Source organism: Heterodontus francisci, chromosome 14 (genome assembly GCF_036365525.1).
Source record: "Heterodontus francisci isolate sHetFra1 chromosome 14, sHetFra1.hap1, whole genome shotgun sequence".
Taxonomy (NCBI): domain Eukaryota; kingdom Metazoa; phylum Chordata; class Chondrichthyes; order Heterodontiformes; family Heterodontidae; genus Heterodontus; species Heterodontus francisci.
The window spans coordinates 71,057,602-71,084,083 of record NC_090384.1 but is presented as its reverse complement, the minus strand read 5'-3'; the positions used below and the strand labels follow the sequence as shown (position 1 = coordinate 71,084,083).

The following is a 26,482-nucleotide window of genomic DNA, read 5'->3' as shown; positions in this document are numbered from 1 at the left end:
TGGAATCATCTGATCAGTCTTTCCACTGATGAGTGGTCATTTTAAAACTGAGCCCACTACCAGTGGTGTGGTTTGAAGTCAATTGAAATGGAGCTGCTGCCTCTCAGGATAGTAGCACATGCCAAGCAGAGACCTGCTGAAAGAATATGTATGATGCAGGGCCAGGCTATCCAGGTAGTTGCATAACGGAAGAACCCCACACTTTTTTTTATTCTTCCCAGGTCTCAACTGTCATGAGATCAGAGCCACCTCAGTTGCAAGAATCTCTTTTCCCAATCCAACATCCAGCTTCTTGTGACATTGGCCCCCAGGTAGCTGGTAGGCAGAGCTTCAGGGTAGGTGATGGAAAAGCACATCCAAGCACCCAGGGGAAACATAGGCCACAAAATTGGTGCTGGCACTACAGACACCCCAAAAGCATAAACTGGCACAGACTGTGCTGCTGGCCATTTTTGGCACATCCCTCATGCTGGAAAGTGCAGTAGCCCGGGAGTTCAGCTGATTTGACATACGTCTTTCAAACTTGGACTGGGCAGGTCCACTGAAAGCTTGTGTGAAACACTCACAGCTCCACGAAGGACACTGCCACCCCCCCCCCCCCCCCCCCCCACTCCCCCTCACCACCCACTGGTGTTATTTAAAGGGCTAGCTATCCAATTTGCAGATGAGGTGCTTTTGTGGAAGATCTAAGGCTTATTTTTGTAGGTCTGTTGGTGAGCTGGTGCATCCAATCAAGGAGGGTAGTGGATTTGGCCACCCAACTCTGCATGAGGTACAGCGGGCTGCAGTTGCAGTGCCTCTGGGTCTGCAACATGACCAACAAATGGAGCAGAGGCGACAGAGAGGACAAGCTGTGTGAAGATGGAGGAAGAGGAGGTCTTTCCACAGAAGGCCCTACCCATCATGGGCTTTCAGAGAGAATTCCTCATACACTCCACCTCAACCAGGAGGAATGCCTGAAGTGACTCAGATTCAACATAGCCTCCACTGAACTGTGCCACCTCATTCAACAGGGCCTGGAGCCTGGAAAGGTCACAGGCTGTAGGCCAGAGCCTAGAATGTTGCCATATTTTTTGCAATTGTCAGGATGTTACTATTTTACAATTGTCCATGACATAAGTTAAAGGCCTAATCGTAATTGATTGGATTTTAGATTGACAGCAATTTTACAGGTGTTCATGGGCTAATCGGGAGGAGTTGAATGTTGAATTGATTAGATTTTTCAGTTGTTAATGAGAAATTGGAATAATGTGGTCACAGAAATTATGTCTTGTTTATTTACAACAATATAACCACAAACACAGCCTAATGGGCCAAACTGAGGTGGGAGCGGTCAATCACAAGCCATAGACCAGGACAATGGAGACCGAGATAAAGAGTGCTCTGCTAGACATGCAGGCACTTTGGAATTGATTGTTCCAACGATCTGCACCTACAGGAACAAAGAAAAAGGGGTTATCCTGTGAATCTGAACATCAGTGCTCAGTGAGGACAATCAGATAACTTAATCAAGTGAGAAAAGAGCAATTGTCTCATCAGACAAGCAGATGCCAGAAGGAGCTTGTGAAAGGTGGGAATATCAACATAAGAGGAGGATACCCTGGATATCGGCAATGCAGTCGGGAATGAGTGGTCTAGTCAATCATTGGAAGACACGGAGAGATGAGATGATGGTGGAGTGATTAACTGACCGAGTCCACTCCCATGCAAAGGCAAACTCAAAAGGCTTGGGTGAGAACATTGTTGTACCGTTAATATACTGGGTGATCAATAAAGGGTTACTGTGTTTCACTAAAATATTTTGTTTCGCCTTATTCATTATCACAGAGAGTAAGTGTCCGAATCTAGATTTACTAAGACCTTTAAGGTCTCTATAAGTTGCATTAAACTTCCATGCGGCTGGATCATTCCAAGTGGGAGCAGGTGACATATGCAACATTTTCCAGGATGCTGTCCACTGCTGCATCCAGAAAGTAACGAGAGCCATATATGCAGAGAGAGGTGATTACATTGTGCTGTCTCTAAGCAGGGAGAAGCAGAATGAAGTTCTTGGTGATGCCGAATGTAATTGGTTCTGTGATATGTAACGCTCTAGGAAGGGTGCGGTAACAATGTTGGGGCTGTACCACAGGCCTCCCAACAGCGAGCGTGAGATAGAGGTACAAATATGTAAACAGATTATGGAAAGATGTAGGAGCAACAGGGTGGTGGTGATAGGAGATTTTAATTTTCCCAACATTGACTGGGATTCACTTAGTGTTAGAGGTCTAGATGGAGCAGAATTTGTAAGGAGCATCCAGGAGGGTTTTCTAGAGCAGTATGTAAATAGTCCAACTCGGGAAGGGGCCATACTGGACCTGGTGTTGGGGAATGAGCCCGGCCAGGTGGTTGAAGTTTCAGTAGGGGACTACTTTGGGAATAGTGATCACAATTCCGTAAGTTTTAGAATACTCATGGACAAAGACGAGAGTGGTCCTAAAGGAAGAGTGCTAAATTGGGGGAAGGCCAACTATACCAAAATTCGGCAGGAGCTGGAGAATGTAGATTGGGAGCAGCTGTTTGAAGGTAAATCCACATTTGATATGTGGGAGGCTTTTAAAGAGAGGTTGATTAGCGTGCAGGAGAGACATGTTCCTGTGAAAATGAGGGATAGAAATGGCAAGATTAGGGAACCATGGATGACAGGTGAAATTGTGAGACTAGCTAAGAGGAAAAAGGAAGCATACATAAGGTCTAAGCGGCTGAAGAAAGACGAAGCTTTGGAAGAATATCGGGAATGTAGGACCAATCTGAAACGAGGAATTAAGAGGGCTAAAAGGGGTCATGAAATATCTTTAGCAAACAGGGTTAAGGAAAATCCCAAAGCCTTTCATTCATATATAAGGAGCAAGAGGGTAACTAGAGAAAGGATTGGCCCACTCAAGGACAAAGGAGGAAAGTTATGCGTGGAGTCAGAGAAAATGGGTGAGATTCTAAACGAGTACTTTGCATCGGTATTCACCGAGGAGAGGGACATGATGGATGTTGAGGTTAGGGACAGATGTTTGATTACTCTAGGTCAAGTCGGCATAAGGAGGGAGGAAGTGTTGGGTATTCTAAAAGGCATTAAGGTGGTCAAGTCCCCAGGTCCGGATGGGATCTATCCCAGGTTACTGAGGGAAGCGAGAGAGGAAATAGCTGGGGCCTTAACAGATATCTTTGCAGCATCCTTAAACACGGGTGAGGTCCCGGAGGACTGGAGAATTGCTCATGTTGTCCCCTTGTTTAAGAAGGGTAGCAGGGATAATCCAGGTAATTATAGACCGGTGAGCCTGACGTCAGTGGTAGGGAAGCTGCTGGAGAAGATACTGAGAGATAGGATCTATTCCCATTTGGAAGAAAATGGGCTTATCAGTAATGGGCAACATGGTTTTGTGCAGGGAAGGTCATGTCTTACCAACTTAATAGAATTCTTTGAGGAAGTGACAAAGTTGATTGATGAGGGAAGGGCTGTAGATGTCATATACATGGACTTCAGTAAGGCGTTTGATAAGGTTCCCCATGGTAGGCTGATGGAGAAAGTGAAGTCGCATGGGATCCAGGGTGTACTAGCTAGATGGATAAAGAACTGGCTGGGCAACAGGAGACAGAGAGTAGCAGTGGAAGGGAGTTTCTCAAAATGGAGACGTGTGACCAGTGGTGTTCCACAGGGATCCGTGCTGGGACCACTGTTATTTGTGATATACATAAATGATTTGGAGGAAAGTATAGGTGGTCTGATTAGCAAGTTTGCAGACAACACTAAGATTGGTGGAGTAGCAGATAGTGAAGGGGACTGTCAGAGAATACAGCAGAATATAGATAGATTGGAGAGTTGGGCAGAGAAATGGCAGATGGAGTTCAATCAGGGTAAATGCGAGGTGATGCATTTTGGAAGATCCAATTCAAGAGTGAACTATACAGTAAATGGAAAAGTCCTGGGGAAAATTGATGTACAGAGAGATTTGGGTGTTCAGGTCCATTGTTCCCTGAAGGTGGCAACGCAGGTAAATAGAGTGGTCAAGAAGGCATACGGCATGCTTTCCTTCATCGGACGGGGTATTGAGTACAAGAGATGGCAGGTCATGTTACAGTTGTATAGGACTTTGGTTCAGCCACATTTGGAATACTGCATGCAGTTCTGGTCGCCACATTACCAAAAGGATGTGGATGCTTTGGAGAGGGTGCAGAGGAGGTTCACCAGGATGTTGCCTGGTATGGAGGGCGCTAGCTATGAAGAGAGGTTGAGTAAATTAGGATTATTTTCATTAGAAAGACGGAGGTTGAGGGGGGACCTGATTGAGGTGTACAAAACCATGAGAGGTATAGACAGGGTGGATAGCAAGAAGCTTTTTCCCAGAGTGGGGGATTCAAATACTAGGGGTCACGAGTTCAAAGTGAGAGGGGAAAAGTTTAGGGGGGATATGCGTGGAAATTTCTTTACGCAGAGGGTGGTGGGTGCCTGGAACGCGTTGCCAGCGGAGGTGGTAGATGCGAACACGATAGCGTCTTTTAAGATGTATCTAGACAGATACATGAATGGGCAGGAAGCAAAGAGATACAGACCCTTAGAAAATAGGCGACATGTTTAGGTAGAGGATCTGGATCGACGCAGGCTTGGAGGGCCGAAGGGCCTGTTCCTGTGCTGTAATTTTCTTTGTTCTTTGTTCTTTGCTCTCTCCTCCATAGTGCTCAGGGGATGCAAGAGTGCCTGTCCCCTGCCAGTTTTCTGCTCAGCTCCCTTCGATTGTGGGCCAGCTTGTCCTGCCGAAAAGAGGGAAGAATGTCAGTGATTGTGTTTGGGTGATGTTCCATGGATGAATAGCTAGAGGTACATACAGCCAGTGAGAGGTGAGTGTGAGACTGGCATCATTCAAAGGTATCTGAGGATGAGATGCAGTCTCTGGATGTTAGGCCTGAGTCCCAGGGACTGTCGATGGGTGAGTGAAAGGTTCTGGTTCATAAAGTAGCTTGAGAAGTTGGTGGTGTGGTGAGTAGCTGATGTCCTTTGAAGATGCATTCGCTGACCTTGTCCACATGCATGCTGCCTGGTGCTCGGTGCCAGATTCCTTGCATTTGCCTCCCTTGCCACCTGCTTTCATTTCCTTTGGAGGATGTTACCTGATAGCCTCCTGGCCCCCTCAGGAAATACTGTATTACTCCTGACATTAGTTATGGCTCAGATGATAACAAACTTGTCTCTAAGACAGAAACTTCTAGGTTTAAGTCCCACTCCAGGGCTTGAGCACAAAAATCAAGGCTGACATGCTGGGAGAGTACTGCACAGTCAGGGGTGCTGTCTTTTGAATGAGATATTAAACTGAGACCCGTCTACCCTCTCAGATGGACATAAAAGAACCCATGGTGCTATTTTGAAGAAGAGTAGGAGAGTTATCCCTGGTGTACTGGCCAATATTTATCCCTCAAACAGCATCACAAAAACAGATTATCTGGTCATAATCACATTGGTGTTTACAGTGTGCGGATTGGCTGCCATGTTTCCTATATTACAACAGTGAATACACTTCAAAAGTACTTCATTGGCTGCATAGTGCTTTGGGCTGTCTGGTAGTCATGAAAGGTGCTATATAAATGCAGGTTTTTTTTTTTATTTCCTGCCTACCTCCATGATTAAGGACATCAGTATCATCTCTGTGAATGTGGGTACTCTCTCTTTCTCTGCTCTGGAGCTCCATTTTGTTTGTTTCCAGTTGTAGCCAATTGAAGTACTAGCTCTCAGCAACAGTTGCTTTTGGTCAGTGCAGCTCCCTTTTAAAAGGGACAGACTGCCTTCAAGAGCTGAAGGCTAGCTGGAACATGTGCTAATCTCTCACACTGTTCGGCCCCCTGTTGAGCATACAATCAGCCTGCAGCATGTGTCACTGTCGGCTGTGCGCTAATAATGAGGAGGCAGCACAACGTTTGCGTGCTATCTGCCTCAACGGGACCAGGGGCAGTTGGATTGCAAATCATGACCCTCGTGTCCAGAAATGGGTGAAGACCAAGTTTTAGCCTGTAGTGATTAAGACCCACATAGTGCAGTGCCCTTCCAGATCTAACAAGGCAGCAAGGTTTTTTGCAACAGAACCACCATAATCCTCTCAATGACTACTCTTTTTGATGAATGTGCCTCATTATAACAATATTCTTCTGCTAAATCCAGCAGTTGAAATGGGGGTCATAAGCCATGGGATCAAGTGTTACACCTTGTCTCCCGAAGCCATTGTTTTCCCTGAAAAGAACTGCGAACTGGAGCTCCTCATGATGAAAACATCATGACAACTCCCTACACATTTGGTATTGACCTGTAGGATTGTTGTAGCTGGTCACAGACAACTTGAAAATTGAGGTAGTGGAGTTCCTTCTATTTAAGAAATTTAAGAACTCCCACAGTTGAAAACTGCAATACAATGTGAGTGTTATTTACTACCACAAAACATTGAAGAAACAAGCAGCGTGATGGAACAGAATGGACTTGTGATGTTGTTGGCTAAGAATCATCCATAAATGGCTGAATTGCCCAGCAATTTTGAAGATGATATTGGTATTTGTTGTATGCAAGAGTGGTTGGCACCCTGGATAATAATGTCCAAGTTTTCCATTGCAGCTTCAAAAGAGTCAGTGGCATTAGTATTTAGGGCTACACTGGCTACGACAATGACTGGCAGAGCTGTTCAGTTGCTTGATTAGGCCATTTCAGGGGATAATAACAGGTTGACCTTATCCACATTTGATACTGCATCACACTCCTTTGCTCCCTTTTGCTCTCCCCTTCCTCCTTCTCCATTGAGATTATAAAAAGGGGAATCCTCATAGTGAAACTGATGCCTCTGTATGATGTCCCATACTATGGATGGGGACTTAGAATGTGCTGGTGACCAGAGAGCACCTCACTCACCCCAAAGCAAAATAAAAATTGTCCACAAATCTGCAGGATCACCTAGATATGGACAAAACCCCTGTAAATGAATCACTCCAACCAGGTCAGCCCCTGAAGTGTCCTTTATCTACTCATAAGCTACACTGATGAAATGATGTCTACTGAGGTGATGAAATAACTGGAATTCTGACCTGTTATGCCATGCATCTCATTTGCATGTGTACACTGGTGAAGGGAGAAGCAAAGGAAATTGTCTGTCCCACATGTACTGGAAATTTCACCAAAATGCAGTTGAGGCATAAACTTGTCAGAAATGGGGTCCCAGCCTAAAGTTCCACCCTCAAAATTGAAATGTGGCTATCTCGTTAAAAACAAAATGGATTTTTGGCCCCACTAATCCTCATTCATAAACTTAGCCTCTAAAAGTTGCAAAAAGTGAACCTTCAGTCCCGACCACAAACTCTGTTTCCTAGCCATCGATTCTATCCCTCACTGGCCACTATCTGAGGCTGTCCCAGACTGTTTGCAACCTCGGCATATTATTTGATCCCAAGCTGAGCTACTGATCACTCCATCACCAAGACTGCCTACTTCCACTTCTGTAATATTGCCCATTTCCACCTGCCTCAGACAATCCAGTATTGAAACCCTCATCCATGTTTTTATTACCTTCAGATTTGATATTCCAATGCTGTCCTGGCCGGCCTCCCACCTTCCACCCTTCATAAATTTCAGCTCATCCAATACTCTGCTCCTTGTATCCTAATTCACACCAGGTCTTGTTCACATAACACCTCTGTGCTCACTGACCTATGTTGGCTCCCAGACCAGCAATATCTCGAATTTAACATTCTTGTATTCAGATCCCTCAATGGTCTCGCCCCTTCAAATCTCTGCAACCTTCCCCAGTTCTAAAGTCCCCTAAAATCTCTACACTCCTCCAATTCTGGCCCCTTATGTGTCCCTGATTCACACCACTCCACTATTGGCAGCCATGCCTTCAGCTGCCTGGGCCCTAAACTTTGGAATTCCCTCTCTAACCCTCATCTCTCTACCTCTGTCCCCCTTTAAGATGCTTTTTAAAACCTACCTCTCTGACCATGCTTTTGGTCACTTGTCCAAATATTTCTTTATGTGCTCGTGTTTTACTATGTTAAAGATGTATGTAAATGTAAGTTACTGTTTTGCTCTTTGACCAACTTCATTGTGAATATGATTCCCTATAAAAATGGTAAGCTTCCATGTGGAAAGCATTATCTTGACTTCTAGCATCCAACATGCTGTCATAACCAAGGATTGCAAGCTGACATTAGAAAGAATCCAACTTTCAAAATTATAGCTCTTCAGGGGGCCAAAGATCTCTACCGGGCAGAGAAATTCCTTTTCCTTAGCAATGCCCCCTACCTTTTGGAACATTGGATATCACTCAGCTATATTAAAGAAATATATCATTTTAGTAGCCCTTCTGGTGTGTCCCTTGCCTAAATTCCCTCCATCATCATAGATATTTGTGATCATTTGCAACATGCTTAAATTAGAAATCTTATTAATATGGAAAGAAAAATTTTAGACAATGCGGAGCCAATTATGTGGAGCCAAGTTACTAATCATAGCTTAACCCCTGCTTGCTTAACCTAATCCTGAATAAATGTTACAGCAGTGCACCAAGAAAATTGGATCAGGAATTACATAGATCATTTTTAACAATGATCTGCCATTTTAAACTTCACAAAAAACAACAATATTTATACAGTGCCTTTCATGTAGAAAAATATCCCATGGTGCTTCACAAAGGATGTACTTAGACAAAAATGATTGACAAGACAAATAATGAGATAATATTGTAAAAAAAAAGACATGCTATTGTAGCTTTTCATCTTGCACTCATCAGGACAGATGCAAGAATGCCAAATTTCAAAGTGAGCAACAATTTATACTGCATGAGAAAAGGGTGCTGATCGGTTGGCAAGTTGACTCTGATTGGTCAAGGCGTTGTCTTGGAGAATGCACCAGGGAAATATTGTTCCCCATGCTTTTGTTTAATTAAAAAAAAGCCGCAATGCCTGGACACGTTCCCTTTGCCTGCAAAGGACAAGCCCCTGTGTAAGAATATATGTAGCTTCTAGCAAGCGTAAGTGAGCCAAATAGCAAGCCTGACTGATCATTTTAAATTGGTTGTTAGTGTAATTCTTAATACACTCGGCATTGTTCAGTAAGAGCTGTCCAATCGCAGAATTGCATCTAACATTAAACTTTGCATTCTGAGTTTTGCAAGTGCAGACTTTTGGATGACCTGTAGTGTATGGAAGGTGGAGAATGGACGGCCAGCCAGGAGAGCATCGGAATAGTGGAGTCTGGAGGTGAAAAAGGTATGGATGAAGGTTTCAGTGGCAGATGGGCTGAGGGAAGCTGTAAACAGCTTTCAAAGTTACAGAACATAACTGGGCACTACAGATACTTTGAACGTTGTGACCTGTGAAGTCCATGTATAGTTTGGCGAGAGAGAGAGATGGGATCTGATAAAAGCTGGCAACTGGGAAGTCTGACTGCACCTTGTGTAGTGCATGAATATTCTGGCTGTAGTTACAAGGTCAATATCAGCTGGTTACATAATTACTACAAGTCACAGTTAGGATGTAGGGAGTTGCACATTTTATTGCAATTACGCATAGAGTCAGTGAACTATTTATTACTGTTGCTTATGAGTAATGTCCCGTCTAAATTTTTTTCGTTATGCACAGCCTGTTCATTTGAACATGCAGTACCTTTAAATTTCATGGCCATGCATGCACAGTATCTTAAAGGGGACAGCTTGTGAGTGGCCTGCACGTACCTTCCAGGTTGCTGTGCAGCCATGTGCGTGCACGCAGGTTACAAGGAACATTGGTTAGGAGGGAAATCGAGTGCTGCCACTATTACTATCAATTATCAGTGAATTACTATTAGTTACTGGTATAATCAAAGTTGTTCATGCTTCTGGATATCCCACTGCGAATTCCTACTCCACCTTTGGTTTCCCCTCTTTCCCACCCTCGGTTTCCCTTCTTTGCCTGATCACAGGTGGCTTGCTAGTTCTCTGAACTTCTTGCACAACAGTTGCTGTCGCAAAACCACAAGCATAGGTACAACTTTTATAACATTTTCAGCCATCACATGATCAGGCATCATGTGGTCAGTGGCACATGATGCCTCCAATCAGAGTTAGTAATGCTACTCGATAGAGTATTAGCACCAACAGGCACTGATTAGACCAATGGCCTATTTCTGTTTTGTTATTTCTAGATAGTGTTAAACCTGAGCAGCATGAGACTGTGTCCACTAGGGGATCTCACATCACTCACGATGCAGAGATGAAAAAGTGACAGTACAAAAACATAGCTTAGAAGGAGGAGTTTGTGGAAACAATTTTTACAGATTTGAAAAATAGAAGTAATTGAAATGTAAGCAATCTGCACAAATCTACATTGTACTTGGGCCAAAAACAAAAAATTCTGGAAATACAGAGCAAATCCTTCTGTATCTAGAAAGTTCTGACAAAGAGCTCTACGCCCAAAACATGTACCTTCCTTTTTTTCAGATGATGATAGACTGCTGTGTATTATTTGCAGTTTTTCCCCTGTTCCTATCCATTACCCTAAATGTTATCTTTATTGATCCTTGGACCAGCAACATACTGGATCAGGGTATACTATCTACTAGAGTGTGTAGAAACTGTGTTTGGGGGGTTGGGGAATGCCTATATCTGAAATGTCTGTGCACTCCGGCCTTTTCTGCATCTATCCAACCGCCACCCTCCCTCCTTCCCACTCTGTCCACTCCACTATTGATGCCATAACCTGAAGCCACCTCTATCCTGCTCTTCTGGGATTCTCTCCCTATGCCTCAATGTCTGCTACTTTCATCTATTTTAGTTTTCTTTAAATTGGTTTGAGATGTTTTCCAACTTAAAGGTGTTATGTATAGCGGGAAGACTGTCTCTTGGGAAATCATAAACCCTAAATTAAACACTTTTAGCATTCTGCCAGAAATAACCATCATAGGATATCTTTCCACTGTAATTGGGAAATGGCTAGTACCAAGCGACTAGTCAAACTCAGCAGCAGAAATATACTTGAAGCAGAATATTGCATGGATCAGGAGAATACTGAATCAGAAATCTGCAGGACCCAGGATTATGCTTGAAGCAGGAACCTGCCGAGACCAGGATTACATTTGGAGGAATGGGAACCTGCAGAGACCAGGATTACATTTAGAGGAATGGGAACCTGCAGACACCAGGATTACATTTAGAGGAATGGGAACCTGCAGACACCAGGATTACATTTGGAGGAGCAGGAATCGTCAGAGACCAGGATTATATTTGGAGGAACGGGAACCTGCAGAGACCAGGATTACATTTAGAGGAATGGGAACCTGCAGACACCAGGATTACATTTGGAGGAGCAGGAATCGTCAGAGACCAGGATTATATTTGGAGGAACGGGAACCTGCAGACACCAGGATTACATTTGGAGGAACGGGAACCTGCAGCGACCAGGATTACATTTGGAGGAGCAGGAATTTGCAGAGACCAGGATTATATTTGGAGGAACGGGAACCTGCAGAGACCAGGATTACATTTAGAGGAATGGGAACCTGCAGACACCAGGATTACATTTGGAGGAGCAGGAATCGTCAGAGACCAGGATTATATTTGGAGGAACGGGAACCTGCAGACACCAGGATTACATTTGGAGGAACGGGAACCTGCAGCGACCAGGATTACATTTGGAGGAGCAGGAATTTGCAGAGACTAGGATTACATTTGGATCAACAATCCACGAAGACTAACAGCAGCTCCCACAGAGCAGCGTTCACTCATTCTCTGATCCCATTGGACGGTTTGGCACTGCCCCCATGCCCTTCTCAGCCCTGCGATTGGTAAACGGCCGAAGCCTAATCTGCATTTTGAATTGCGATTGGTTGTCGGTTTATGATTGACGTTTCTGCTGGCTCTCCCAGGGTTTCTCCGCTTCTGAGTCCGCTGATCCGAGCAGAGGAGCGGGCAGCAAAGGTAGTCAGTGGCACCGGGGCATTTGATATCAAAACAATAAATTCAAAGATAGCAGCGAGTTTGTAAGGACACAGGAGCGAACTCTTTACTATTAAAGTGTATATTTTTTTTTGCGAAGAAAGGAAGGTCTTGTTCAGAAAGGAAGATCTTGTCACTTGCCTTTGTGGACAAAAGTTCAGTGAAGGGAGTTAAAGGGGCCGTAAGCTGCACGGAGGCGGAGTTTACACTAACAGTAATTTTTGAAATAATAAAGGACATTCCCAGAGAATAGAAGGTTTTTGATGAGCAGCCTCTGATATTTTCCAGGAATATCAGAAGTGAACGGGTAATTTTAGAAAGAAAAGTTCTAAAGAAGAAGCTTTTAGTTGGCGGACACTCATTTCAGATAGTTTAAAGAGCCGTTAAAAGCAAGAGGACTGTTTGCAGCTGTGGATACAGTTACACAGCTGAGATCCTCACAGGAACACGGTGCTGCATTGCACAGTTAGGAAGTTCAAGGAGTGTTTTGCGCTTTATGTCGTGAAGAAAAGAGTTGGACAGCAGCCCCATCCTAACTGAGTTGGCCAGGACTTGTACAAACAGTTCCAAGCTGCACAATGGCGGGATTGTACAACCCGACCTTGAAGACGCTGGAAGATCTGACTTTGGACTCGGGCTATGGGGCAGGAGATTCTTGCAGGTCGCTCAGTCTCTCCTCTTCCAGATCGAACTCTCAAGCCTTCCAGTCAGCCCACAACAGAGGGAACTGGTGGTACGTCTCGGGGTCCATGAACAGCCGCAATAACAGCTGGGACACCGTCAACACGGTCCTGCCAGAGGACCCCGAGCTCAGCGACATCTTCTTCAAATGTCCCCGGCTCCCGGAACTCGAGGAATTCCCATGGACAGACGAAGATATTGGGAAGCTTCTGAAGAAAGGGAGGCCGGGGGAAGGCGGCAAGTTCTTCTCTCAGGAAGCTGTCAGGAGATTGTCATTCTTGTTGAGGAGAGCCCTGCTCAGGATCTCCAGGGAGGCACAGCGCCTGAGCGTCGTGCACTCCAAGTGCACCAAGTTCGAGATCCAAAGCGCCATCCGACTCGTCCTCTCGTGGTCCCTGTCTGAAAGCTGCATCTCTGCTTCCGTAAAAGCCCTGTCTCTGTACAACATGAGTGCTGGCGACAGGCTGAGAAAAAGCAAGAGCTCCAGGTACCTCCTGTCTTTTATGTCTGTTTCAAAATGTGCAATAAGCACGGAGAGAGTGCAGTTTAAAAATGTTGTAAGTTGTTTAGACCAAACCCAGCTTGTTGGCAGTGAATAATTATTAAGTGCAAAATCAATTTTATGTATGATTCAAGGATCTAAATGAAATGAGTTGGGCAGTCTCTCAGTCAACTCAGTTTCTAGTGGATACCCCAAATTTACTATCAAATTAATAACCTCACAGAGGCCATAAGGAAAGTTGGTGTGCAAAATGGACATGTTACACTGGTGCACAGGGGGGTGGTTTTCGAAGGTTGAGCTCATGCACATTGGAGAGAGTAAAGGGACCCTTACATTTCTAGTGACCTTTCTGATCTGGGCGAGCTTGAATCTGACACTGGCTGTCTGAAATGGAAAAGTGTTCAATTCCCCAAATAAAAACCTCTGTCTTAATGAGCGTAACTTTTTAAAGAAAGAAGTGGCATTACATTTGATTCAATGTTGAATACAACTGAAATCCAGATCAACTATATATATATATTAATTTTTGAAGATATGTTATTCAGTCACACTATTTGTCAGAATTGTGCACTTTTAGGGCCAGCGCGGTATACTATCATCCAGGGCAGAAGATACAAGCAGATTTACGAGATGGAAGTTTTCTCTGCTGTCCATAATGATTCTAAATTAAATAAACGTGGGCAATATCCGCTCAATTCGTAGGCGACATATATCCGCTGCACATAATTTCATATGGTTCTGTTCAAACTTGGGTTAAGTTGACAATTTCATTAAGGCTGTAACGATAGCTGATATAGAAAATGGAACCAAAATCACCCTTAATGCAGTAGGGGTTACTTTCCTGGACAGGGAGTAACAAGTGCGTGCTCAAATTACAAAGTTGTTCATATAAACAGTGGGTGCATCTGTTTTCTACAACATACAGACGTTTTTTTTTAAACAAATGTATATATCAGAATGGTTAATTGGTAAAGCAGTGCAATTGCAGCTTTGAAGTTGCATTCGCTATTTTCAGAGATTTCCGCACTCCTTTAGCAACAGATTACCGATAATCGAATTTTCTTCCTTAATTAGTCATCATTACGATCTTATGTTGTGCAATATCTTAGTAGCTTTTACACTTCAACGCGCGTTATAAGAGACTAACCTGAAGGTGTGGCTGTTAAATTCTGGTTAACAAATTTGCATAATATTTAGCTAATATTAGCCAAGCTGTAGTTACTACACTGGAGCTACTAAACTGTTTAGAGTTTGCTGAATAAGTTGCAATGCACAAACATTCACTATCTGACTGCTATTAATGTTATGAAGCTGTTGTGATCCGATTAGTTATAGGCCATTACACAATAAAGGTAGGGAAGGTGGAATGCTGAGGCAACACTAAACAAGTCCCTTTTTTATGTAAAGTTTAGAAACTAATAAATGATAGAGACATCAATTCTATCTGGTATCTGTAAATATTTTACTTATAGTGTAATGTAGTTCCAACTGATTTGCTGAGACAATATTTATGGGAAAATATTGCATACAAAGATATTACTCTTTATGCTAGAAACATAAATAAACTTTAGCTGCACCTGATATTTTAGGCTACTGTCATCTCAGCTCACTACTCACATAAACAATAACTTCATGAGTTAAATAGTTTGTAAATTGCTACAATTATGATGTGGTGAAAAATTGCTATAATTATGCCTGCCTGTTATGGCATTTAATTTGAGATACAGCACTGAAACTGGCCCTTCAGCCCACTGAGTCTGTGCCGACCATCAACCACCCATTTATACTAATCCTACACTAATCCCATATTCCTACCACATCCCCACCTGTCCCTATATTCCCCTACCACCTACCTATACTAGGGGCAATTTATAATGGCCAATTTACCTATCAACCTGCAAGTCTTTGGTGGTGGGAGGAAAATGGAGCACCCAGCAAAAACCCATGCAGACACAGGGAGAATTTGCAAACTCCACACAGGCAGTATCCAGAATTGAACCCAGGTTGCTGGAGCTGTGAGGCTGCGGTGCTAACCACTGCGCCACTGTGCCACCCCCTATCAACAAAACTGATAAATGTTTTCATGTAGCAATAAAATATTCTCTCTTACCTTTGCTAAAGACATTTTCAGGTAAATTTTTATTTATAAATCACATAACTCAAATATTCTGGTGTGACAACATTGCAGCAGATTACAGAAAATTGGCATCCCTCAAGGCTCCAAAGGCCACCGCACAAAGCAGTGACTTTGGAAATGAATTGACATGTTTCCAATTATTTCTAATGCTTTTAGTACTCCACTGATAATTCTTTTTATAAACCAGGGGAAGCCCTCAGCCTCTGAATCAAATTCAAAACTCTGTGGGCAAGGAAAATCAACTTATTTGGATATTCTGGCACAATGGTGGCTGCCTATAAAGTTTCCAGAATGGGAATGTAGTAAAATGTCTGTGATGGCATCAGCTCATCAACATTCTGTAGTCACTCATCTTCCCAGTCAGCTCAATTAGAAATCAATTAATTGCGTCTTAAACAACCAGCAACTGGTGAAAAGCTAGAAACAATGGAGGTCCAAAGAGACTTAGAGGTCCAGGTACATAAATCATTAAAATGTCATGAACAGTTACGGAAAATAATCAAACAGGCTAATGGAATGCTGGCCTTCATATTTAAATGATTAGAAAACAGGGTAGAAGTTATGCTACACTACACCCTGGTCACATCACATATGGAATACTGTGAACAATTCTAGGCATCACACCTTAGGAAGGATAGATTGGCCTTGCAGGGAATGCAGCATAGATTTACCAGAATGGACTCCAAGGGTTACATTACGAGGAGAGATTACATAAACTAGGGTTGTAGTCCCTGCATCCTAGAAGGTCAGGAGTGGGATTTGATTGAAGCTTTCAAGATATTAAAGAGTGGATAGAGAGAAACTATTTCCAATGGTTAAGGAGTCTAGGACAAGGGACATAGTCTAAAACTTAGAGCCAGACCTTTCAGGAGTGAAATTATGAAACACTTCTACATGCAAAGGATAGTAGAAGGTTGGAACTCTTCTGCAATTGACAGCTGAAATGGGGCATAGGTAGCAGTTAGGTTGTAGATCAGCCATGATCTCATTGAATGGGAATGGACAGCTCGCGGGACTAAATGGCCTACTCCCGTTCCTGTGCTCCTATCTGTGATTTCATTTTTGCACCTTCTATCCCATTCAGTTTAATAGTGTACAGATTGCCATTTATTGTACTCTGTTAAAATCTCATTTTGAGAGAGGATTCAGTTCATTTCTATTATGGACAACTCATTTTGACTTCAGGTATTTATTCCCATGAGGCTCTTTTTTCCCGTAATTTTTTGTGCACATCAAGATGAGAAAGCAAACATTTCTCTACTTTCATGCATTAAATGCAGTAATCCCAAGACAGGTATGAAATAAATCAAATGCAGCGTAAAGGTTCCTTTACAGTCTCTCAATAACTTCCATTAACCCTGGCCTCTGAAAACCACCTACACTTGTACCATTTGACATTTTCCACACCAGTCACTTTTGTTGGGCTTCCTGAGTGAGATTGTCATCTTAGCGCTAAATTATGAGTAGCTTTTGCTCTTGACTTGTACCTTCTAAGGGTGATATAACAAGGAGACTAAACTCTAATCTCACTGGTCTGGGCTTGATACAAATTCCGTTCCTAGTGATGGAAGGACAAGATTATAACTTCCCTTGCCACTAAGTCCCCAACCTTAAAATATTTAATTCTGACACAATTGTTATAGGTCTCCAAACTTCACTATGAACCAGATTAAACTAATGAATGTATATTTGAGGGAAATGGCCAAGTTTATAGAATTAAAGCCATTTCTAGAAGTCAGATGATACATGCTCCCTTTTGGAGCTTAATCCACCTTCATATTATGCTGCTCTGACTTGGATTGCCCCATCTTTGATTTGTTGAATTTGTTCATATCTCTGTTATTAATATTTTTAGGTGTGGCCTTACCTTCTCAGTGGGGCGCTTCTTTAGATGGATGGTGGACACAAGAGTTTCAGTGCGCATCCATGAGTATGCTGCAATCTCTTTGGCTGCCTGCATGGAGAGTCTGCTAGAGGAGATTGGAATCAGGGTAGCAACAGGACATAGTTCAGAAGGAGGAGGGGGAGTCATGCACGACAGCAGGCAAGAGCTTTCAACGGAAATGCTGGAGATGTGCATCAACAATGACGCTGAGCTCTGGGGCGTCCTGCAGCCTTATGAGCATCTCATCTGTGGCAAGAATGCCAACGGTAAGGAGAAACTGGCTGAGAAACCTTTATTGCAATGTTCAATCCCATTTTATGGTAATTCAATCCTTTCACAAACATTTTCATTACTAAGTGGTGAAAACAAAAAATGAGAGTAAAAGCCTTTTTAAAACACGACAAACTATCTTTGTTTACAATCTTTTCAAGGCTTAAAGAGAATATTATTCAATAGGAGGGAGTAGCTTCAATTTTGAAGTAGCTACTTAGTATTCTGTTCTGTAACTTGCTTTTAGACTATGTCTTGTGAAGGAGAAAAGAAGTACTTTTCAATTCTGTGTGCCATTGGGAGGCAGAATGCATTTTTGAACCATTTCCAGTTTATGAAATGAAGCTCCAAAATAGTCTACAGAAATGAAAATTACAGCAAGCTCCATTATTCACCAGGGGGATGCTCTCTTGCAAGACCCAGGGATGGCATCAGCTGTTACTGGAATGAGAGATGTGAAACCCAGAATTAGTATACAATTATTGTTAACAGCCAGACATTTGTTTAAAAAGGGGGCTGTGGGAGACACAAGTGATTAAATACTCTACATTGAGAGTGCTCCTCCCCTCCTTCCAGTAAGCATTTCTTTGAAGTACGATGTATACAAAATGGGTACTTTTGCTTAAGTGTCAAAGCTGTTTAAAGTGTTATGAGTGTTACAACCCAGGCAAGAAAGGTGCCTCGGGGTCCCTTTCAGCCTTCCCCTGGTCTTACTGTAACAGGGTTCAATTTTAAACACACCGTATTTTGAGCTCCCCCTTGGTGAATCCTTGTTCACCACTTTCCAATTATAAGACAAAGAAATGAGCACAAATAGGCTTTCTTAGGTTTAAAGAAGAAATGTGAAATTTCTTAACCTTAAACTTAAAATCTAATTCGGTTAATGCCGACAGATACATGCCACACCCATGCTAGCATGCATATGCGATACGCACATGCAAACAGAGACAGAAAAGAGCAGAAGAAAAATAAAGTGGAAAGGTTTGAGGCAATATCTGAAGAGTTTGTTATAGTTCTTTGAGCTCACTGTAGAGTCCTTTCGTACGTGATCTTGCTTTTTGTTGGGGCTCAGTATTCTTCATAAACCTTGTTCACTGTTGGAGACTTTTCTCTCTTGGGGTTCATGTGCCTTTAATGGATTCTGAAGCCAGTGAGAAAGAGATGGGAGTAGACAGGTGGAGAGGAGGTCTGCTTCAGTCCAGGAGCCAAGAGCTTTCTGTCTTCCAACACTGTTTCTGCAATTTAAAACTCTCAGTTCAAAACTCTGCAACAGCCCGTTAGGCATGTGACTAAACTGGTCTGACCACGTCTGTTCTGGGTATTGGGAGCAGGGACTGGTTCCTTTGTTCCAACACTGTCTGCTGATATGCAGAAATGTCTTTCCAGCTAGGGGCCTGGCAATTCCTTGTAACAGACTCTCTTTTCTTCCCAGCAACAATTTGAAGTTTAATGTCCATGTGACGAAATGAATGTGCCTCATTCTTGGCAGATGGGAGCCTGTATGACACCTCCACACCCAGGGCAATGAAATGTGATTTGAAAAAAAGGCACATTTCATTAAAAGGGTTGAGAGAAATATATACAAGATACAGAAAACCATGCATTTCTCTCATTCATTTCCATTCATTCATGAATCCTAAAGCTTATTAAAATAGTCTTTTCTGGGTGCCAGTGCTGCTTTAATTTACCCTTTCTGACATCCCAGTAACCACGTGGTCCTTTGGGGAAGCTTTTCTTCAGTTTGCCCATTGCCATGAATGCCTAGGGTCCTGGTTCCTGTTGAGGTTACTTTTTTCCAGGAGAATTAGTAGTGAGTGGGTCTACCCTGAACTCTCTTTCAGTGCTTTGCTGAGTCATGCAAAGGCTTTTGATTTCAGGGAATGGGTGGTTCCTTTATCTCTGACTGTGGGGCGGGGGGAGTCTTAATCACCCCTTTGTTTTCTGGGACACCCCTGCCTGTAGGTATTTGTGCAGACTCTACTGCACGCTCCTGTTGCACTTCGACTAGGTGAAGCATCACCCTCACCGTTTATATGCCCGCTAGAGGTCTCTCTTTGTCGCTGCAGATGCTATTAGCAACTCTGGTGGGGTGCTTATAGTATCTGCTTTTACATAGGAGGATGTGGGGTCTAACTTTTCACATATTTCAAGGTTGGCTGACCGGACAGGAGGGGCTTTCATCCGGATTCCTCCCGGACTTCCTTTAGCTGCCTTCTTGGTCACTTTTTTCCTTTATCTTTCTAAACTTTTTCCAGCCATGTCCACTTTTGTTCTCATCAGGGGTCCCTTACAGTTCATCAGCCCTCTGTTGGAGGGTCCTCCTAACACCGGTACAGGACTTAGGGGTGCAGGTTTCGCTGTAGGTTGGGATTTCCTCTCAACCTGGCACATGTGGCAACTCTTGCAGTACTTCACCACATCTTTGTGGAGTTTTGGCCAGTCAAACTGTTGTCTTATGTGGGTTTTGGTCTTTCGTATACTGGCATGTACAGCCACTATAGTCTCATGGGCCCTTCTTAATATTTCTGTGGCACCACTAACTGGTGAACTACTGTCCACTCCTTGCTCTCAGGTCTGTGAGGAGAACTCCATTTCCTCATCAGTACCTCATTCTTTAAATAGTAGCAATCAGGGACTCCCTCTGCTTCACTTTCAGACTGGGCAGCCTGTGCTAACTCTTGTAATACTGGGTCGGCTCGCTGAGCCTCAGCTAGGGAAAATCCATTTAATTCATTCCCTGGGTCTCCTAACTTTCCAAAGAAAGTCTCAGAAAGGCAGACCTCATGGTCATCTGCCTGCAGTGCCAATGCAGCCTCCTCTGAGGGAGCTGGTTTGATCATGGCCTGATCCAATACACATTCAGGGAAACCGCAGGGGACCGTCTCCTGCCACTGCCCTGTCTCTCAGACCTCCTGCGGTCTTTCTTTCACTACAGGGTGGGGGGCCTACCACCTTCACCCCTGCCAGATCATTACCTAGGAGCAGGTCAACCCCGTCCACAGGCAAACTAGGGACAATCCCTACGGTCACCAGTCCCGAAACTAGGTTGCACTCCAGGTGCACCCGGTGTACAGGTACAGTCATACACTGCCCTCCAATACCATTCAACACCATTCTGATGTTCACTGCACTCTCTAGGGGAAAGGTCAGGCCTTTTCCCAGTAAAAGGGGTCTAGTCACCCCTGTGTCCCTGAGAATTACTATGGGCTTGCTTGCCCCACTTGAGGAGTATGGGGTTACTTTCCCTTCAGACTCAAAACCCTGATAACCTTCAGAAATCCTATTAAATTTTCCTGCACTGGCCATAGTAAGCTTCCTGGGTTGCACTCTTACTGCAGTTAAAGCCACAGCTTGTTCTGCTGTGCTTTCCATCAGGGTCCTGTTGTCACTGAGCGGATGTGCCTTGATTAACCCTACCGGTTTCTCCTTTAGTTTCGAGCAGTCAGCTTTTAAATGCCCTGCTTTGTTACAATGGAAGCACACAGGTCTATGGGTCTCACTGTTGCTCACAGTACCTTCCTTTTTGGCTGGAGGAGGGCACCCGGTGTCCCCTGCTTTCCTTTCTCTTCCAGGACCGCCTGGGCTTCGATCACCCTCCCACCCTTTGTCCGTTTCGGATTTGTGGTGATGATCAGGAAAGATTCTCCCCTGGGAAACCGACTTATAAATTAAAGCAAACTCATCGGCCAGAACGGACGCTTGTCAGGCTCCCTGAACCTGCTGCTCCTCTACATGGGTCTTTATGGAGAGTGGGAGAGAGTTTTTAAATTCCTCTAACAGAACTACTTCGCTGAGATTCTCATAGCTGAGCTGCACTTTAAGAGCCATCAGACACCGGTCAAAAGCCAGCTGCTTACTTCTTTCAAACTCCAGATAAGGTTGATTAGCTTGCTTCTTGAGAGTTCTAAACTTTTTGTGATAGGCTTCGGGTACTAATTCATCTGCCACGAAAATAGCATTTTTTGTCAGTTCATAATTTGATGAATTCCCATCTGGCAACAGGGAATAAACTTCATGGGCTTTTCCAGTTAGTTTGCTTTGTAGTAAAAGAGGCCAGGTCTCAGCTGGCCATTTTAGCTGCCTTGCCAGTTTCACAAAAATGCCTCCACATCTTCTTCATTGAATTTTGGAATTAGTTGAGTGAGTTTTAGCAATTTTGTACCCATCCCTGAATTACGCTCCTCCATATTGGCCATGCTTTCACTGGGGTGTTCTGTCGGCCCTCTAGTTAACTCAAGCCGCTTTAACTCTCCTTCGGGTTCTTTCTGGAATATTCTTTCACTCTCTTTCTCTCCTTTCTCGTTCCTTTTCCTGTCTTTCATTTTCTTCACATTCCTTCTGGAAGGCTCTTTCTTGCTCCCTCTCTCTTTCCTCAAATTCAAGTTTCCTCTGTTCCGATTGTATCTTTGCTAATAATACCCTGTTGGATTCTGTTTCTATCACTGCTTCTACTTCTTCAGATTCAAGGGAAAAATGGTTGGCCACTAGCCTTAGGAGTTCTGACTTCTTAGCCTTGCCATGTACACTGCTCAGCCATTTTTCTCAACTCCTCCATAAACAGTGCTTTTAACTTATCCCAAGTTACTTCACCCTGGCTTGGAGAGGTACTAGCTTCAGTTGCAGACATGTTAGTATTCAAGCACAGACAAGCACAAGAAAACCTGTATTAAAATCTTGCTCTTTTTTGATTGGGAACAATTTGGCTTCCCACTTTCAATTTCCCTCGTTTGTCAGGGGTAAAATTCCGGATGCTAGCACCCAAATTTCTGTTATAACCAGGTGAGAAAGAAGTCTAGAGGTACCTCTCACCCTTCACCTGGTCTTATTATAACAGCGTTTGAGCTCTCCCTTGGTAAATCCTTGTTCATCGCTTTCCAATTATAAGGCAAAGAAATGAGCACAAACAGGCTTTCTTAGGTTTAAAGAAGAAATGTGAAATTTATTAACATTAAATTTAAACTCTAATTCGGTTAACGCCGATGGATACACGCTGCGCCCACACTAGCATGCATACGCGATACGCACATTCAAATAGAGACAGATAAGAGCAGAAGAAAAATAAAGTGGAAAGGTTTGCGGCAATATCTGAAGAGTTTGTTACGGTTCTTCGAGCTCACTGTAGAGTCTTTTTGTACATTGATCTTGCTTTTCGCTGGGGCTCAGTATTCTTCGTAAACCTTGTTCACTGCAGGAGACTTTTCTCTCTTGGGGTTCATGTGGCTTCTTTGGATTCCGAAGCCGGTGAGAACGAGATGGGAGAAGACAGGAAGAGAGGAGGTCTGCTTCAGTCCAGGAGCCAAGAGCTTTCTGTCTTCCAACACTATTTCTCCAATTTAAAACTTTCAGTTCAAAACTCTGCAACAGCCACTTAGTCATGTGACTAAACTGGTCTGACCACGTCTGTTCTGGGTATTGGGAGCAGGGACTGGTCCCTTTGTTCCAACACTGTTTGCTAGTATGCAGAACTGTCTTTTCGGCTAGGGGCCTGGCAATTCCTTCTAACAGACCCTCTTTTCTTCCCAGCAACAATTTGAAGTTTAATGTCCATGTGGCAAAATTAATGTGCTTCATTCTTGGTAGGTGGGGGCCTGCATGACATCAGGTATGAATATTTCAAGGCACAGATGATATGTCAGTGTTTGAAGAGTGATAAATGGAATTCTAGTTTTCATAATGACATATAACTTTGCAACTTCTAACATGATACCATAATAACGAACATTGTAATGTAAACATTTGATTTAAATTGTTTGACCTCTGGTCCATGGGTTGCTTTAATGCATGAAATGTCCAAACAGAATAGTTATCAAAATCATATTCTGAAGTCCAAAAGTTATGATTTACAATCGAGAGAAGGACACAATATAAGGGATTTTTTAATGTTATTAAATATTTGTGATCTTGTGTTCTGAAACTTATAGCATTGCTTATCAAAGATAACTGGAGAAATGGTCCTGTTTAATAGTATAAATCAGAGCCCTGGCAGAAAAGGTAAAAAAAAATTGCAATGATGCATTTGAACCATATTATTATGAAATAGACATGCTGCTGCAGTCCTCATGGGATCAGTGTTTTATTTCTTTAGGGAACTGAAGCTGATTAAAATCATGGTGTTCCTTATTCAATGATTTATGTTTTAGTTTTATATATGCAAAGTCAACAAGGGGTGATTTTTTTTGAGTTAACACTCATTTAGAAATGGGAACAAAGGCAGATGGATTACTGTAATAATGTTATTAAAACTTACCAAAGGAAAAATGATGGATCAGATAATTTCAGAGAATTCACCCTTTTCTCTCTAGAATTTCTTCAGTTTTTTCAAATGACGATCACTGCTTGATTTTGGCTGCTTTTAAGTGTCAAGGGTTAAAACACAGTGGAATTTTCTTCAATTTCTTCTATGAAAAAGGCAGTGGAATTTCATCTCTTGTTACTACAAACTGGTGGGATTCTGCTTATCAGGATTTAATCTTGAGATTTAAACTGCTTGGCTCAATGTCAGCTTAGATCTGGAGAAAAATGTTATAATGAGTGTTTGAAATGGCAGGTTTAACAATGGTGTTATTTCACTTGAATTTTTGTTTGACTTCACTTTGGGCCTGTAGAAGTCCCAAGCTGTTGCTAATCTTCATCAAGATTATATTTACTAAGGGCACTGACGTTTTTGAAAAATCCATTTCCATAAATAGGAGACAATATTATCCAAGTATCCACAAAAGGAATTTGCAGATAATAGATTTATTGACCTACTCTACCCCACATGCATGCTGCCAATTCCTTCCAGAAAATGTAAATTGATGTTAGGTCAGCCTGCAACATGCAGTATGTTTGCAGCAGACTGTTGAAGGGCTTGTGGAAAAGCTCCCTAGTATGTTCCTTCCAGTTGTGAAATTAATCTACAAGAATCATTGAGGGTATTTTTGACAATTTTGCTATTATTCAGCAATGAGATCAAACAAACAAACTGCAAGACAAAATTATTACATAAGATAAAAGGTGAAAGAACGGTTTGGGGAAGGTATAATGGCGAAATCATCCCAGTTAACAGTTGAGAGGAATTGCAGCTGTAAAATTACTGTTGGTTTATCTGAGGCTTTTTCTCAGACTAAAGATAGATATAGTGAAGTTCTGTCAACCCAGTGCTTCATGGATGTTTGTACACTCATCAAAACTGTACATAATTTGGCTTAACTGGACATTAAAGTGACAGTCAGACTCAGAAATGCCACAAGATTGGCTTGGATGGGAAATGGAAATCTCATGTTGATTTCAGATTTCCAGTATCTGCAGTATTTTGCTTTTGTGTTGATGTAGTGGGAGTTGGCATGTTGTTGGGGCAAGGCAACTGCACCTAACTCTGTTACACCTGACTTGGGAATACTTAAGGGAAAAAAAAATTCCATAGCACTAACCCTTTTGGTGAACACAAAGTCGATATCCTTAGCAAAATTTCATCCTTCGACCTCAAAATAATCTTCAGAATTGATGGAGCTGCACAGTTTTCTGAACTAGGTCTTGGAACCTGTGTGATTATATTACTAGTCTTGCCACATGGACTTAATGGGGTGGTTTTGCTTTTGACAGAATCTTTGTGAATTAATTTGCTTCTGGGAATGGGAAGGAGATACATACAGTATAAAGCCACTATTACTGGCTGCGGTGACAGTTCACGCACTCTACCAGTTACTGTGACTGACTTTGCTATTTTTCTCTATTATAACTTCTTCAAATATGTAATGGAAAAAGAACATACATGCAAAAAGTTGTGATGCAGGAAGGTGTGGTCAAAAGATTGTGCTCTATGAATACACAGTGGCACGTTATTATGTGTTATTCAGAAAATGCTTAAATAGACCACAGTATAACCTCTAGTAGGCCACTGCATGGGCCAAAATCACTAAGCTAAAGTATTTGTACTTAATGATGTCAGCCTTGGCTCATCGACCCAGGACTTGAGCACATAATCCAGGTTGATATTTCAGTGCAGTACTGAGGGAGTGCTACACTGTCAGATGTTCCGTCTTTTTGATGAGATGTTAAGCTGAAGCCCCATCTCCCTCCTGTGGTGGATGTAAAAGTCCCTGGGCACTATTCGAAGAAGAGCAGGCTAGTTCTCCATTGTCCGAGGAACATCTATCTCTCAACCAACATCACTAAAAAAAGAATTATCTGGTCATTATCCCATTGCTGTTTTTAGGACCTTGCTGTTCACAAAGTGGCTGCCATATTTCCTACATGACAACAGTAACTACACTTCACAACGTGCTTCATCAGCTGTGAAGTATTTTGAAAAAGGTGCTATAAAAAAAACAAGTTTTTCTTTCAATGCTGCCATTACAAAGATGGCACAAATCTGGTGTAACATTGGTGGGAAGAGTTTAATCAATTTAATTTAGATCCAAAGCTAAAGTGATAACAGTAAGTAAGTAACTACTGACCATTGAAACACAAATATTTATTGTTTAAATATTAGACAAAAAGTTAAACCTTTGTGCCCATGTAGATACCATACTAACAAAATATACTGTTGGTTATCTGTATCCTCTCTAAAATAGTTCAGAATGGTAGATTGACTGAGAATGCATCAGCCATACCACCTTCACTTTTGGATGTTGATTACATTTTCAGACAAATAATTACTAATAAGACAATTGTTATCTCCTAAATTTAGACTACTTTACATTATGTTATGAGTTTATAAGTTCTTTTCAAATAATTTGTGTTTATAGTCAATGCAAAAATTCCGCTTTCACAGGCACATCTGTTATTTTTATGAACTAAAACTTGATCTTATGTTTAAAGCTTATGAAATACTATGTCACAGGGCATACAATGCATCTTTCTACAATTAGATTATGTACTGGAAGTAGTACAGTCTATCCACTGTGCAAAATTGGTGAACAACACTATGCTTATAAACCAAATAATTCAGGTTAAAATTACTAATCAAATTTATTATAAGAAGGAAAATTATACAGAAGCAACAGTAGCATACTAGATAAACATGACAATATCATTCAGGATCTGTACTAAATAAT

The 26,482-nt window shown here is 42.4% G+C and overlaps 1 protein-coding gene across 3 annotated transcripts in view; it reads left to right on the top strand.

Annotated features, from left to right (window-relative positions):
* Positions 1–11,935: 11,935 nt before the first annotated feature.
* abtb2b (ankyrin repeat and BTB (POZ) domain containing 2b) overlaps positions 11,936–26,482 on the top strand; it is a 304,666-nt gene continuing 290,119 nt past the window's right edge. For all 3 annotated transcript variants that reach the window (XM_068046432.1, XM_068046433.1, XM_068046431.1), the window contains exons 1-2: positions 11,936–13,137; positions 17,145–17,440. In XM_068046432.1, the coding sequence (XP_067902533.1) occupies positions 12,548–13,137; positions 17,145–17,440 (886 nt within the window). In that variant the 5' untranslated portion in view covers positions 11,936–12,547. The remainder of the gene's footprint in view (positions 13,138–17,144; positions 17,441–26,482) is intronic.